Source organism: Meleagris gallopavo, chromosome 19 (assembly GCF_905368555.1).
Source record: "Meleagris gallopavo chromosome 19, MGAL_WU_HG_1.1, whole genome shotgun sequence".
NCBI classification, from domain to species: Eukaryota; Metazoa; Chordata; class Aves; order Galliformes; family Phasianidae; genus Meleagris; species Meleagris gallopavo.
The window spans coordinates 5868432-5880934 of NC_139422.1; the positions used below are offsets into that span (position 1 = coordinate 5868432).

Sequence of the window (12503 nt, forward strand, 5' to 3'; positions counted from 1 at the left end):
CGATGCGCTCCTGCGCGAGGTGCAACGCGCACCGACGTGCTTTGCACGGCTGCCCCCAGGCAGCAGCTCGGAGCTCTGCGGCCGGAGCGATGCCCCCGGCAGCCCCGGGCTGTGCGCTAGGGGGAGACCGTCCTCTTCTCGTCCCCATCCCGTCTTTTTCCCGTCTTCTTCCCGACCCTCCTCGGTCACGTCCTGCCCGTCGGGGAATACCGTGAGCAGAGTGGGTGCCGCTCTGCCGTTTTCTCACTTTTTTTTCTTGAAATCTGTACTTCCCTGAGGATTTCCATCCCGCGGACACCGGGCTCGCGTTCCCCGTGGAGCGGGGAAGGGGTTAACAGCGGGGGCGGGGGCCCTACAGCCCGGCCGGCCCGCCCCTACTTAAAGCGGCGGCGGGGGACGGGGCGGCTCTGCGCGATGGCGGCTCCGCGACGGCCGAGCGGAGGGGGACTGCGGCGTGCCCCGCAGGACGGGCGGCTGGATGAGATCAATAAGGTGCGGGCGGGGGGCTGCGGGAGGGTCGGGAGGAGGCGGGTGGAGCCACCCCCAGCTATCCCCGACTTGCGGCAGGTGTCCCCCCGGAGGAAATGGACGGAGCGGGGTGGGAGCGCTGCGTGCGGTGGTTCTCCGTCCCCTCTGTCTATGGGGTTGCCCTCCGAGCCGGCTGCTCTTCCTCCATCCCATGGGTGCTCTGTGCTGCGTGCTGTGAAGTTCCCTTCGGGAAGGCAGCCCAGCAGCCATGGGAGCTGTTGTTCCTCAATCTCCCCTCCCTACGTAAAGTGCTTTTAGTTCCTCTGTTGGCTTCTCCGAAGAGCTGCTCCAAGGTTCTTAACTCTTTAATCACAGCGAGGGGAATGTGAAGTTGCTGGGTGATCCCCAGGCCTTAGGCAGTGGGAACACAGCTCCTGGATCAGGGCAAAGTGTGCTGAGCTGTGTGCCCTGGGCACTGGGCTCTGGTGGGGTCCCTTCCCTGAGTTGGGGTTTGCCACACCTCTGCCTTGACATGGCTTATGGTATCCCTTCTGGCTGAGAGCCATTCTGAGGGTGAAAAGAAGGTTTTAACCTTGAAACAAGATCACTTAAGGTCACTTTTGGGTCACTTCTAAGTGAGGTTGATGATGCTTTGCTGATGCAGGCAGTGCCCTCTTTGTGTTAAAGGTGGGGAAATCAGAGCTGCACCAGCTGGGAGCCCAGAGGAAGCAGTGGGCTTGCTTTGCTTTGCCCTTGTATTAACTGGGCAAGGAGAAGTGGTAGAGTGTTCCTCCCGGCAGGACTGAGAGCTGAGGTGGAGGTTATGTAGGTCACTGGGGAGGGAATTAGGTGATTACAACCCAGGAGGTGCTGCAGGGTAATAGGAGCACTTGGCTAAAATAGAGCCTTTGTAACAGACTGCTTGAAGTAGGTGAGGTGCCCCACCACAGGGGCAGGTGGTCCTCAAGCATTCCTACAGGGGATGCTGTCCACTTGGATTGGGAGGAAAGCTGCTGCACCCTTTACTGCAGTTCTGCTGCCTTCAAGGCTGTCCTGCAGCCCAGTGTGGGGTAGGTGTGGGATCCTCCTGCAGGCAGTATCTGTGGGATGAGCTGCAGTGCTGTGCACACTGCAGAATAATGCCCAGTGCTGTGCCCTGGAAGCTCCTCTTCTTCTCAAGCAGGGCATAAGTTTCTAGTTCTCTCAAAGTGACCATTGCTTCTGGCAGGCTGTTCCTCTTGGCGAGGTCTGGATGACAAAAAATGAAACAAGCTACATAACTTCCCTGCTCTTAGAGATGGGAGCTACTTGTTTGTGTCCTTGCTGTCCTGTGTGTTGTCTTGGTGCTGGGAGAGGGGACTGGAGCAGCTGCCCTCAGACCCCAAGCAGACAATGCAGCGAACCCCACAGTGATAAACTGGGCTCTGCGTGCTGGTGGTGGGGACTGCTGTGAGCAGCCACGCAGAGGAGCAGCTCCTGCATGGAGCACCCAGCTGCAGAGCTGGCTGACTGTGGCTGTAGTCAAGGAGGGGGCTTCCCAAGCCCTATCCCAGGGCTGCAGACCAGGAGAGTTACTCCTCATAAAAATGATTTCCGCATTTTTATCAGGCGTAATCTCATTGTCTCATCCCAACGAACAGCTCCCACCCAGCCCTGTTTTCCTGGCTGATTTGTACCCCAGAGTTCTCACTGGGTTAAGGGTCTGGAGGCAGGCAATGTGTGGCGTGCACACGTGCTGCTGAAAGCTAGCTGAGCCCAGCATTGGACTCTTCCTTCCAGCAGCTCTTCTCAACAGCTCCTCTGGGATCACCTCCTGGCTGTTCCCAGCTTCCTGGGAATGGCAATCACATTGTTCTGCCTTGTGCATCAAGGTGGCGAGCCTAATCCAGCACAGATTAGTTTCAACCTGGTTTCACCTCCTAATGTGGGGCTGTGGGGAGCTCAGCCTGGTGGGGAGCAGGTGCCTGCTGCTCATGTCCAGGACAGGCATGAGCATTCCTCAGCCCCTTTCCAGTTCTGCAGGCAGGGAAACAGCCTGGCTTGCTGACTGGAGCCTTTCGGGGAGTGAGGAAGGATCTGGCATTGCAGAGTTTGTTTAGCAAGTAGCTGAGATTTGTGTGGCTGGATTTCCTTGCCTGCATATGTCTCTTTCTCCATGAAAGAGCAGGAGCTGGGGAGTGGCTGGGCCTATTTTTAAGCAGTTCTTATTAATAGAACAAGCCCCCTAAAATGGGCATATTAGCAAAGGGCTCTGGGAGGAACTTCGGCCGCTTGGGCTGTGGCTGAGTCACCGGCCCTGGGGACCGAATTCCCGTGCACTATTGTGAGCTCTGCCTTATCACTGTGAGGGGCAGCTTGCATACAATATGCTGGCTGGAATGCCTTTGAACTATACTGCTCCCTTTGAGCTGGAACAGCTGAAGTTCCCCTGTAGATGAAATGAATGGAGTCTGGGTGCCAGGTGTGCCTGGTGTCCCCCATCCTGCCCTGTGCCTGCTGTGAGACCTCAGGCACACTTCCCTCAGCCGCCCCACTGGGATGCAGCTGTCCTTCTTCCTTCCCCTACTCTCCTCTCCTATCCCTTATCCTGCCCATGTGTGCAGCTCCTACAGACCAGGAGGGAGCTGTGACCTGGTGATGCTCTGGCTCTATTTCGGTTCTCGGGGAGGTTTGGCAATCCCCTCTTACAGAGGCTGGTCAGTGGGTAACACGACTCTGCTCTCTGGTGACTTCATTGGGCTGAACCCAGGTCTCAAAGCCCAATTGTCCCTTTGTGCTGGGCAGGCACATGATATCCCTGGGTAGAAAAAGCTGAAATCAATAAAAGCAAGTTGGCTGAAGAGAATGAAAGAAGGAACTGGGAACACTGCTATTCCCCACAGCTTTCAGCTTGAGCTGATGCCCATGGTGTGCAAGAGAGCCTGTGTCTCACGGGTTTAGTTACAAGGGTCCCTGGTATCACTTTGGGAATCTGCAAGGTAGCAGACACATCTGTCTGGGTTCACTGTGATGGCGTGATGCTGTCCCAGTACTACCAGTACTGGCTGCTACCTGTTGTCTCATAGGAACCACCCCATCCTGCCTCTGTGAGCACGGGTAACTGGTGAGTAACATGCACAGCGCAGGGAACAGCCTCACCTCTTTCCACTCGAGCCTCTGGAGGAGTTCTATGCTGGACAAGCATTGCATGAGCTGTGCAGATGTTAATGACTTCTGCTCTGAAGAATGCAGTGTTGTTTCTGAACACAGATCGAGTCATTAAGTTGCTGGAGCGGGGCGGTGTGGGAGGGCAGGAGCAGGACCGTGACGCTGATGGGGCACGTTGGTGGGGCTGGCAGGGCATGCTCTGCTCTGTGCTCTCAGGCACCTGGAGCTTTCGGATGTTGGGTTGGGATGAGCAACCAGAGCTGGGATTTCCCATCCACACTGAGCAGTGTAACAGAGAAAATGAATAGACAGATGTTCCTACCCTCTCAATTCCTGCCCTATTGGGTGCAAGGTATTCTACAGGCTTTGCATGTTCTGTCTGCTAGCCCCCAATGTTGACCCAGGAGTTTAAAATCTGAGATGGGTGCTTTTAGCTAGGAACAGGAGTCCTCGTTCAGAATGGGATCCCAGTCCTTGTGCTGTGCATGCTTTGAGCAGAGATGCTGGGAGCTGAGACTTTGGATGAACATGAGGCAGTATGAGGGGTGTCGTGCAGGTGGGAAGTCAGAGGCACTGGAGGCAGTTAATGGCAAGGCACAGAGGGGTTAGACTCGTTTTTAACCCTCCTGCACTGTTGCTCAGATGTGGCTGTCTGGGAGCTGTGTAGGTCTGCTGGGCAGCACTGTGTGCATGCATGCCCTCCAGGCTATTTTCCTTTCACTAACCTTGGGGATACTCTTTTAACTGTTTCAGGAATTTCTCTGTGACCCAAAGTTCAGTGATGAGGAAGATCTGGAGGAGAAGCTGGCAGTGTTCAAAGGTGAGAACTGGTTTTCTTTTCTCCCATTTGCTCTGAACAGATCCTTTTCTTCAGCCTGAGATTTTCTGCTGAATAACAGAAGGGACTGAGCTGAGATGGAAACCTCCCCCGCATCACTGGGATGCAGTGAAGCTCCCTGGAGGTGCTGTTCCCACCAGAGTCCTTGTGCTTCCCCCACTTGCTCTCTCAGGGCAGGGCCATGTTACTATGCAGACATCCTGCCTGCGGGCGGCTGCTGCCGCACAACCTGCGGCGTGGGAGAGCCCCCAGAGGAAAGCTGCCGTCACAATATTGAGTCAAGCTGGCTGCTGTCATGGACGAGGCAGTAGCTGGTGGGAGGACTTCTTCCCTGCATCCTGAATTGAATGAGCGTTTTTCTCCTTCAAAGTTTCTCCAATCTGCTCTACTTCTTTCCAAGGCATCGGTACTGGAGCCAACAGCACTAATCCAGTCCTGCCCAAAGCGTGTCCAGCTACACTTTCAGCAAGTGTGGGGCTTAGGTTTGGATATCTGCTGGGCTGGGGGCTGGAAGAACAGCTCAAAAGCCTGGTTCTGCAGGGTGTCCTCTGGAGTTTGTACCCCAGAATACTTCAAGGACAAAATCTGGCTGTTCTGAGTGCAGCCAGTTTGTTCCAAGCAGTGGCTGAAAGCAGTCATTTCCCCCACGGCCTTTGAGAAAACATGCCTTCTGTGTCATTGCCCTCCAGGTTTGTCCTCAGCCTGGTTCCAGCCAAACCAAGCCTGACCTTGCTTCCATTTCAGGCACTGTCTGCTATTTCCTTGTGAGTTTTGGCTAGAAATTCTAGCATGGAGAAAGCTGGCTGGAGTTTTGTCTTGCCCTGCTGGAGCCTCCTGTGCTCTCCATCCTTTCTGTTGCCCTCTGGCTTCGGCTCTTTGCTGTGAGATGGCTTCAGATCACATCCACCTGCTGCACTGTGGGCTCCTCCATGGACTGCACACAGAGATCTGCTCTGTGTGGGCTGCAGGGGGACTGCCTGCTCCATCGTGGGCTCTCTCAGCTGCTGTTGCACAGCTTTTTCCCTTTCTTAAATATAGTCAGAGTGCAAGCAGCATTACTTGGTGACTCAGCTCTGGCCCAGCAGTGTGTCCCTTATGGAGCTGGCTCTGATCTGATGAGATCTGCAGGAGGATGCGGGCCCTCTGCTGCCAAAGCCTTACCATGTAAACCCAACATAGGCTGCAGCCCTACTGTATTTTTCCTTCACAACTGGGGCTCTTCAGGCATTACAGCTATAGGTCATGAGCACAGAATTCCCTGTAACAGGAGCCTTTGGCATCTCCTCCTGCTACCTCCTGAGTTTGCCTCTGTGGCTGCCCTGCTCTGCAACACCGCCTCCATCTCCTCCAACAATGGCTCACTGTGTGAGAGGGGAGCATTTCTCTGCAGTTCTTCTGCTTCCCTCCCCAGCAGGAGCCCCGGGAGCCCCTCTGCACTCTGTAAATGCACTTGGTGTTTGTGTAAATGAGGAGGAGGGACTGCAGGACAGCTTTGCCCCACCAAATCCCTGCAGCTGGGATGGGAGGGAAAAACAAATGTGTGAGCTGAGGCTTAACACGTGGTGATGTAAAGCTCCTCTGTTCTCCATGCCTTTGGCTCAGTGTCAGCTGAGGAGAAAGGAAAACATGTGCTGGGCACAGAGATGGCGGAGCAGGGGTTGTGTCCCCAAGCACTGACCCCTGCCTGTGGGTGACTGTTCGTTTGCACAAGGCCATTGCTGTGTGGGGGGGACATCAAGCATTGCTTTGGCCCCTGAGCATGTGTGTGACAACCCAGTTTCATCTAAAATGAGCTGCTCAGTGCTCAAAGAGAGGCATTTGTTTCTGTCTGAAGCATACATTGCCTTGCTTAGTTCCTGTACTCCTATAGACCCGTTCTGCTGAGCTATGCCAAGCAGCTCCTCTGCCCCCTGCCTGGGGCTGCACACCAGCCTGTCTCACCCAGCAAAAGTCGTGGGGCAGTCTCCAGTGTGTGAAATATCCCTGCTTCCCTTCGGCTCCCTAAATTAGCCTGCCACTTCTCAGTTCACGTTCATCTGCTTGCTGGTGTCCCTGGAACTGAGGCAAAGGGATTCTTCCCTCTGGGGAGTGGAGCAGCCTGGGAGCTCTCAACTAATTTGAGTCTTTAGAGGCTCTTCCGGGGGCTGAGTGCTAACCGGAGGGCAAGTGGAGATCTCTCCAGCTGTGCGTGGATGGATGATGGCAGCAGGCATCTTGCTCATTTATTTAGCGGAATTGAGGTGATGGAGGCAAGGAGCCCTGCAGTGCAAGGAGCTGTAAGGTCTGAAAGATGGACAAATCCTTGCCTGAAAAGCTTACAGTCTAAATGGGGAACAGCTAGCAAGGGAGAGGAGGGGTAAGAAATATAGGCGTGCCTCTGCAAAGATCAGAAGCAGCACAGGACTGAAATCCTCCTTTCCTGGCTTAGCTCAGTGCTATTTCGTGGCATGCCAGCTTTCTTTCTGCAGAGCTGTCCAGGCTGCTCTCTGCAGGATGCATTTCTCTGAGGATGCTGGAGCTGCCTGGTGTGGGGAGGTTTGACACCAGACTGGGAGGGCAAGCAGCAGTTCCAGTGTCTCTGCTCCTAAGCACGATTTTGGCTTTGCCCTCTTCATGTGGTCCTTGAGCATCTCTGCTGGCAGGTGCTGCTCTGGAGCGCGGTGTGGTGTCGGGAGGGCCGTGCAGTTTGTCCCTTGCTATTGCAGGAAACGACGTCACTTAATCCCCTCCTAATCCGATCAAGATTTGTCTTGGAAGTGCTCAGGGTTTTGCTTTTCTTGCTACTCCTTCTGGGAGGTTGTCCTGGAGCTTTGTTTTTTTTGGCTGGAAGCCTTTTAAGGCTACCCATGGCTAGCTGATACCTTGTTCTCCTGCCAGTGTTTTCTTCTAGCTCAAACAAAAGCAGCCATAATTAAAGAACACTTAACTCTTGAGCCCTGGACTCGAGATAAGGGTGCTAAAACTGGGTCTTGAGATCATCTCCCTCTCTGACCTGCATCAGTCTATGCCCAAACCTCCTGTTTTACTGCTCTAAGCAGGCAGTGCTCCAAAGCCCTGCTGTCTCCTGCTCTGGGTCTCCCTGCCAGAGCAGCTCTGACCCGTTAACTTGCTTTTGTGTCTCTTCCAGAGAAGTACATGGAGTTTGACCTGAACAACCAAGGCGAGATTGGTGAGTGACATAAGGATGTTGTTATTGGGCTGGAAAAGCAGCAGCCTGCTGAGAGGGTGTCTGCTGCTGACTGCTGCTCCCCTTTGCAATTGTGATTCTGGGGAGGAAAATCACGGGCTGCTTTTGGGACAAGCCTTGCTCAGCTCCTGGACCCGAGCTGGAGGCTTCCTGGCTCTGCAGCCCCTGCTCTTGGCTCTCTCAATCTCTTGCCTGTCTTGTGATCTCAGTTTTCTCAGTGCTGATCTCCTCCTAATGCTTTGCTTAGTGTCTCTGCTCTTAATGATTTATTCCGTTTCTCCACTCAGGCCTTTTTGTTTTCAATCCTCAGCATCTCCTGAGCAGGGAAGCTGCAGGGCTCGGGCTCTCCTGGGGTTTGCCTGGCTGGAGGAGGAAGCTGTGTCAAACCACGAGCACTTGTGGTGTGGAGAAGCACTTGTTTGCTGGGGTGGAGGTGGAGGGAAGAAGAGGAAGTGGCTGTGTGGCTGGGCAAAGAGGGCCCTGCCTTAGGGCTGGAAAGCAGAAGTAAAGATAGAGGTTTTTCCATGCCTGGAGCAGGCATCTGAGGGCAAGTGCTTGCATTTAGCCCTTGCAGGAGGCTCCTGCCTGGCTCCCCTCCTCCATCAGCACTTGAAATCAGCCCAGGGAGCTGGAGGAGCTTGGCTCTGCTGTGCTGCCCTTCTGGGTGGGAAGGGGCTGCAGGACTTTGGCCTGGTGAGAGCAATGGAAGGAAACGACCTGCAGTGCCAGGCAGGAGTGCTTGTTCCCAGAGCCTCTTTGTCTCCAGCTTTAACCTCAGTGTTGCTTTCTTCCCTCTGCATCCTTGTGATTCTTGGCACTGCTTTCTGAGCTCAATAGCGGTGTCCCTACGTGCCTCTTAAGCACTGTTCTTCTGCAACAATATGTTTTTCTTTTATTCTCGAGCTGCATGAATAGGAAGTGCTGTTCCTTGCTGCCCATACAGCAATGGGGCTGCACTGAGGGCTTCTCTCTGCTTTCAGCTGACAGCTTCATGCCATCAGCCCTAGTGAAGAGGTGAGCTGCGAGCTCCAGCCTGCGCCTCCAAGTTGGTCCGGGTGCAGTGTAGTTATCTTTCAATAGTGCTGATGCCTCATTCTTGCAGATTTGATGTCTGTCAAAAGGATGATGGAGAAGATGGGTGTTCCGAAGACCCATCTAGAGCTGAAGAAGATGATCTCTGAGGTGACCGGAGGGGTTAGCGAGACCATCTCCTACCAGGACTTCGTTAATGTGATGCTTGGCAAACGCTCTGCTGTACTTAAACTGTGAGTGCCATCAAGGAAGGGATGGGGGAGGTGTTGGGGGAGCTGGGAAGAGAAATTTCTCCTGCCTGGCAGAACTGGAGCTGTGCCTGTTGGGTGGGTGCGGTGAGAGAGGAGGATCCCTGTGCAGAGAAGGGAGGACATGAGCAGTAAATGATGGTCTTGCTGGCTCCTATAACCCACAGAATGCTTCCTCCCTGCCTGATTTTTTTGAAACTTGAGCTGTAGGTGGAGAGAAGACACCAGCTTGGGACGGCTGGCTTGTGCTGGGGGAGGTTTGCTCTGCTACCAGCTGCCAGAACTCGCCTCCCACGGCCTCCTCTGCCCTCTCAACAGGGCTCTCAAAGTCCTGCTATAACAAATGGCTTCCCACCGCTTACTTGGCTCCCTCTGGTATCAGGGTGGGTTCTCTTGGCTCCGTCTCCTCCCCACTGAAGCCCGTCTTTTCCCTTCTCAGCCACAGAGGCTGATCCTGCTTTTGTCTGCCCACCGTGAATAGGAGCCGCTTCTCTCTGTGCCCCCTGCCCCTTTCTAAAAAGAGCTTTAAAAAGGCAGCCAGCTTTCTGGGCAGGTTGGGAGGAAGGATGTCTCTCTGAGCTACTACATTCTTTTGGCAATCTCTTCTCTCCCCCTCAGTATGTCAGGATGCTCCTTTTCCAAGCACACGCTCTTCTGACAACTCTGTTCCTCTCTTCATTGAAGCAGGCTGAGCCTGCAGCCAGCCCCATATCGTCTATTCTTCCAACTGCAGCAGCTTTCACAGATGGGTCCCTTCTCTTGCTAACAAACAGATGCCCCATTGTGTGTTGAGCAGTGTTTAGAGCAGGAACAGAAATGTAAAACTCGTCCCAAGAGCAGTGCACTCCTTTGATCCAGCCTGGCAGCTGGCATTCCCAGCGTAGCTGCAGTCCTTAGGGAGGAAGACAGCGCTGGTTGTTGCAAAATGCTTGGGATTCTTCTAGCTACTGCCTTGCTCCTTGTATTTGTCCTCTTTCTGGTTGTAATTGCTGTTGTTTGGCTTGACTTTTGAACATTCTACTGGATGGTTATGCACAAGGTGGGCCAGGGATGGTGCTTAGGAGCACTTAGCATGCAGTGTGCACCCAGGGGATTTTGGAAATAGCTGTCTAAATAAAACGTGCTAATCCTCTGAGAGGAAAACCGGCAGAGGCTTTGGGAACTTGCTCCCTGAAGCTGCTGGAAAAGCAAAGCTGCCGGCTCAGCTGGCAGCACTGCCCTCTGTTGGCTTCTGTCCTCTGTAATTATCAGATGGCCATTGCATAGAAGGTAAGATAATCCTACTCTCAATGATGAGTAAAGATGCACCTGCTTTTTTAATATGTATTATCTATTGTGTTTTGCAGGGTCATGATGTTTGAAGGAAAAGCCAACGAAAGCAACCCAAAACCTTCTGGCCCACCTCCGGAGAGAGATATAGCCAGCCTCCCTTGAAGAGGACAGGCTGGAAAAGTGGCACTGTTTGCTTTGCTGGTCTGTAACAGAGGTTACCTGTGCTTTGTTACTCTTTACTGTGAACGGTCCTAGTTTTCAACTAACCTGCCTTAGAGGAACAGCAAGGGAAGCTGGTAACCCCAGCTCACATCTTTCTGCAGCATCCCTTAGCTAACTTGATTTTCTAGACAGAAGCTGTAGCACCAAGTATAATGTGAGACCAAAAAAAAAGTCCTGTGATCTTAACTCTTTCCCCTGCCCTTCTTGCATTTCTCAGCTAAGAAGGAGCTTTCCACCCAGCTGATGGATTCAGAGCTGTGCTTGTCACAACAGGTTCCTGAAGAGACTTGCTATCAGATAGCAGCTTCATGGGTGCAAATAAGTGCCTTCTGTTCTGTCCTATGCTTCCTGACTGGAGTCTAGATCCTAGTCCTGGATCTGTGTCCTCATCAGCCCCAGGAGCAAGTTCTACACAATCAGCATGGGATGTCCCTGATGTGCCTGGGTTCTCTACTTCTGGAAGACCTTTGTCAGCTGCTGAGGCTGGGATGTTGTAAGGGAACACTTCTCACTGAATTTAGCAGCTAAAGGACATTCGTTGAGCTTCACCTTGAACCAAGTGCTTATCACAGGTGTTCACGTTTTCAGAAGTCACTGCTGAAGTCCCCACCTCCCTGAAAGGCAGTAGGGCCACTGTGCCCTTCTGTTCTCAGGCCAATTTTCTGCGCCCTTCCTCTGTAGTTTGCCTTAGGGACAGGATCAGAGCTAACCTGTCGGCAGGAACATGCTCTGTGAGTAACCGTGCAGAAAGTGTCCTGCTAGCTCCTACTAGAAATGAGATTAGAAATTGCGTCCGTTGTATTAATGGCTGGCTACAAGGCAAAGACAAGAACCCTCCATGGGATGCTGTGAACAAAATGCAGACAAACTCAGAGGTGTCTCTGCAACCCTGATGCATAAATCCAACTGAGCCATGACTACAGGAATAAGTTCTGCAAAGTCTGTTTCATCTGAGGAAAAGCCACTGGCCCATTGCTGTTCTTAGCTTTAGGTCCTTCCCCCTGCCCCTTCCTGGTTTGGGTTTGTTCTGCTTTTCTCAGCCTATGAGACCTGTTGATCAGCCATAGCAAAAGAGGCAAGCAGGAAGTCACAGAGCTGATCTGCAAAGGGTCAAGCTGCAGCCCTGTCCTGGGAAGGGAGAAGTCCAACACCAGCAAGTGGGGATGATTAAAGATACTTTAGGATCCTCTTTCTGATAAAACTACTTGGATCAGACCAGGAGCATAACTGCTGAACAAGTTGACTGTCTGTCCAAGTGTAGAAACAAGCCTGCTGTTATGCCTTTGTAGCCCCTCAGGAAGGCTTTGGGGGAAATTAGAAGGAAGCTAGGTACCCAAACTGTGAGCCCTGTGAGCTTTTCCAAACCAGCTGTGGATGAGGATCTTTCTTCATGCAGCTGCTCCCTTTGACTTTGCAGACCTCTCTGCGTGTGTTTCAGCTTGTTCCTGTGGGAATACCAGACACACTTCCCTGATGCATAAACCCCAAAGCTTACAAACTAATGATGGCTGTAAGTGTGGACTAAGTGCGGGGACTGTGCTGCCCACACTCTGCTTGCTGCGGTGAATCTTGCTCTTCGCACAACTTCTGGAATCCAGATGTTTGCTCTTTGCCCTTTCCCTGTTTTTCTTAAATGTTCTTGGCAGCTTTGAACTTTTTAAAATCGGTTTAATAGTTTTTAAAGGAAAACACAGATGATTAACTTGCCTAGGCTTATTGTTCCTGCCAAAGGCTGCACTTTTAAAGAAAAAAAAACATTCTCACTACTGTCCGCATGAAAACCAAAACTGTAATGGAGAGAAAAATTGTAAGAGCAGCACCAGTCTCCTTTAAAGACTGAAAATAAATCTCCTGAAGCCATACTGCGTCAGTGTGTTTAGTTCAGTTTTTCTGAAGTTTGGTCCAAATGATTGGTTGCAGATTAGCTGAGCTGTTTTCCACGTTGGTTAATATAAACCCCTCCAACAGATCCTGGAGATAGGTTTGGACTGATTTTTATCACTAAGAACTGACCCGGTGCCTCTGAGTTCATGTTACAAAATACAGAGGGCACCTCCTGAAAGCCAGCCTGACCTTCTATGAAGAAAAC

The 12503-nt window shown here is 52.5% G+C and overlaps 1 protein-coding gene across 1 annotated transcript; it reads left to right on the forward strand.

The window, feature by feature from the left end:
* The first annotated feature begins 175 nt into the window (after positions 1 to 175).
* Positions 176 to 12274, forward strand: AIF1L (allograft inflammatory factor 1 like). Its single transcript, XM_003211279.5, has 5 exons — positions 176 to 492; positions 4369 to 4435; positions 7581 to 7622; positions 8743 to 8905; positions 10267 to 12274. Exons 1-5 carry the CDS (start codon positions 415 to 417, stop codon positions 10352 to 10354), a joined length of 438 nt encoding a protein of 145 aa, XP_003211327.1. The 5' UTR covers positions 176 to 414; the 3' UTR covers positions 10355 to 12274.
* Positions 12275 to 12503: the final 229 nt, after the last annotated feature.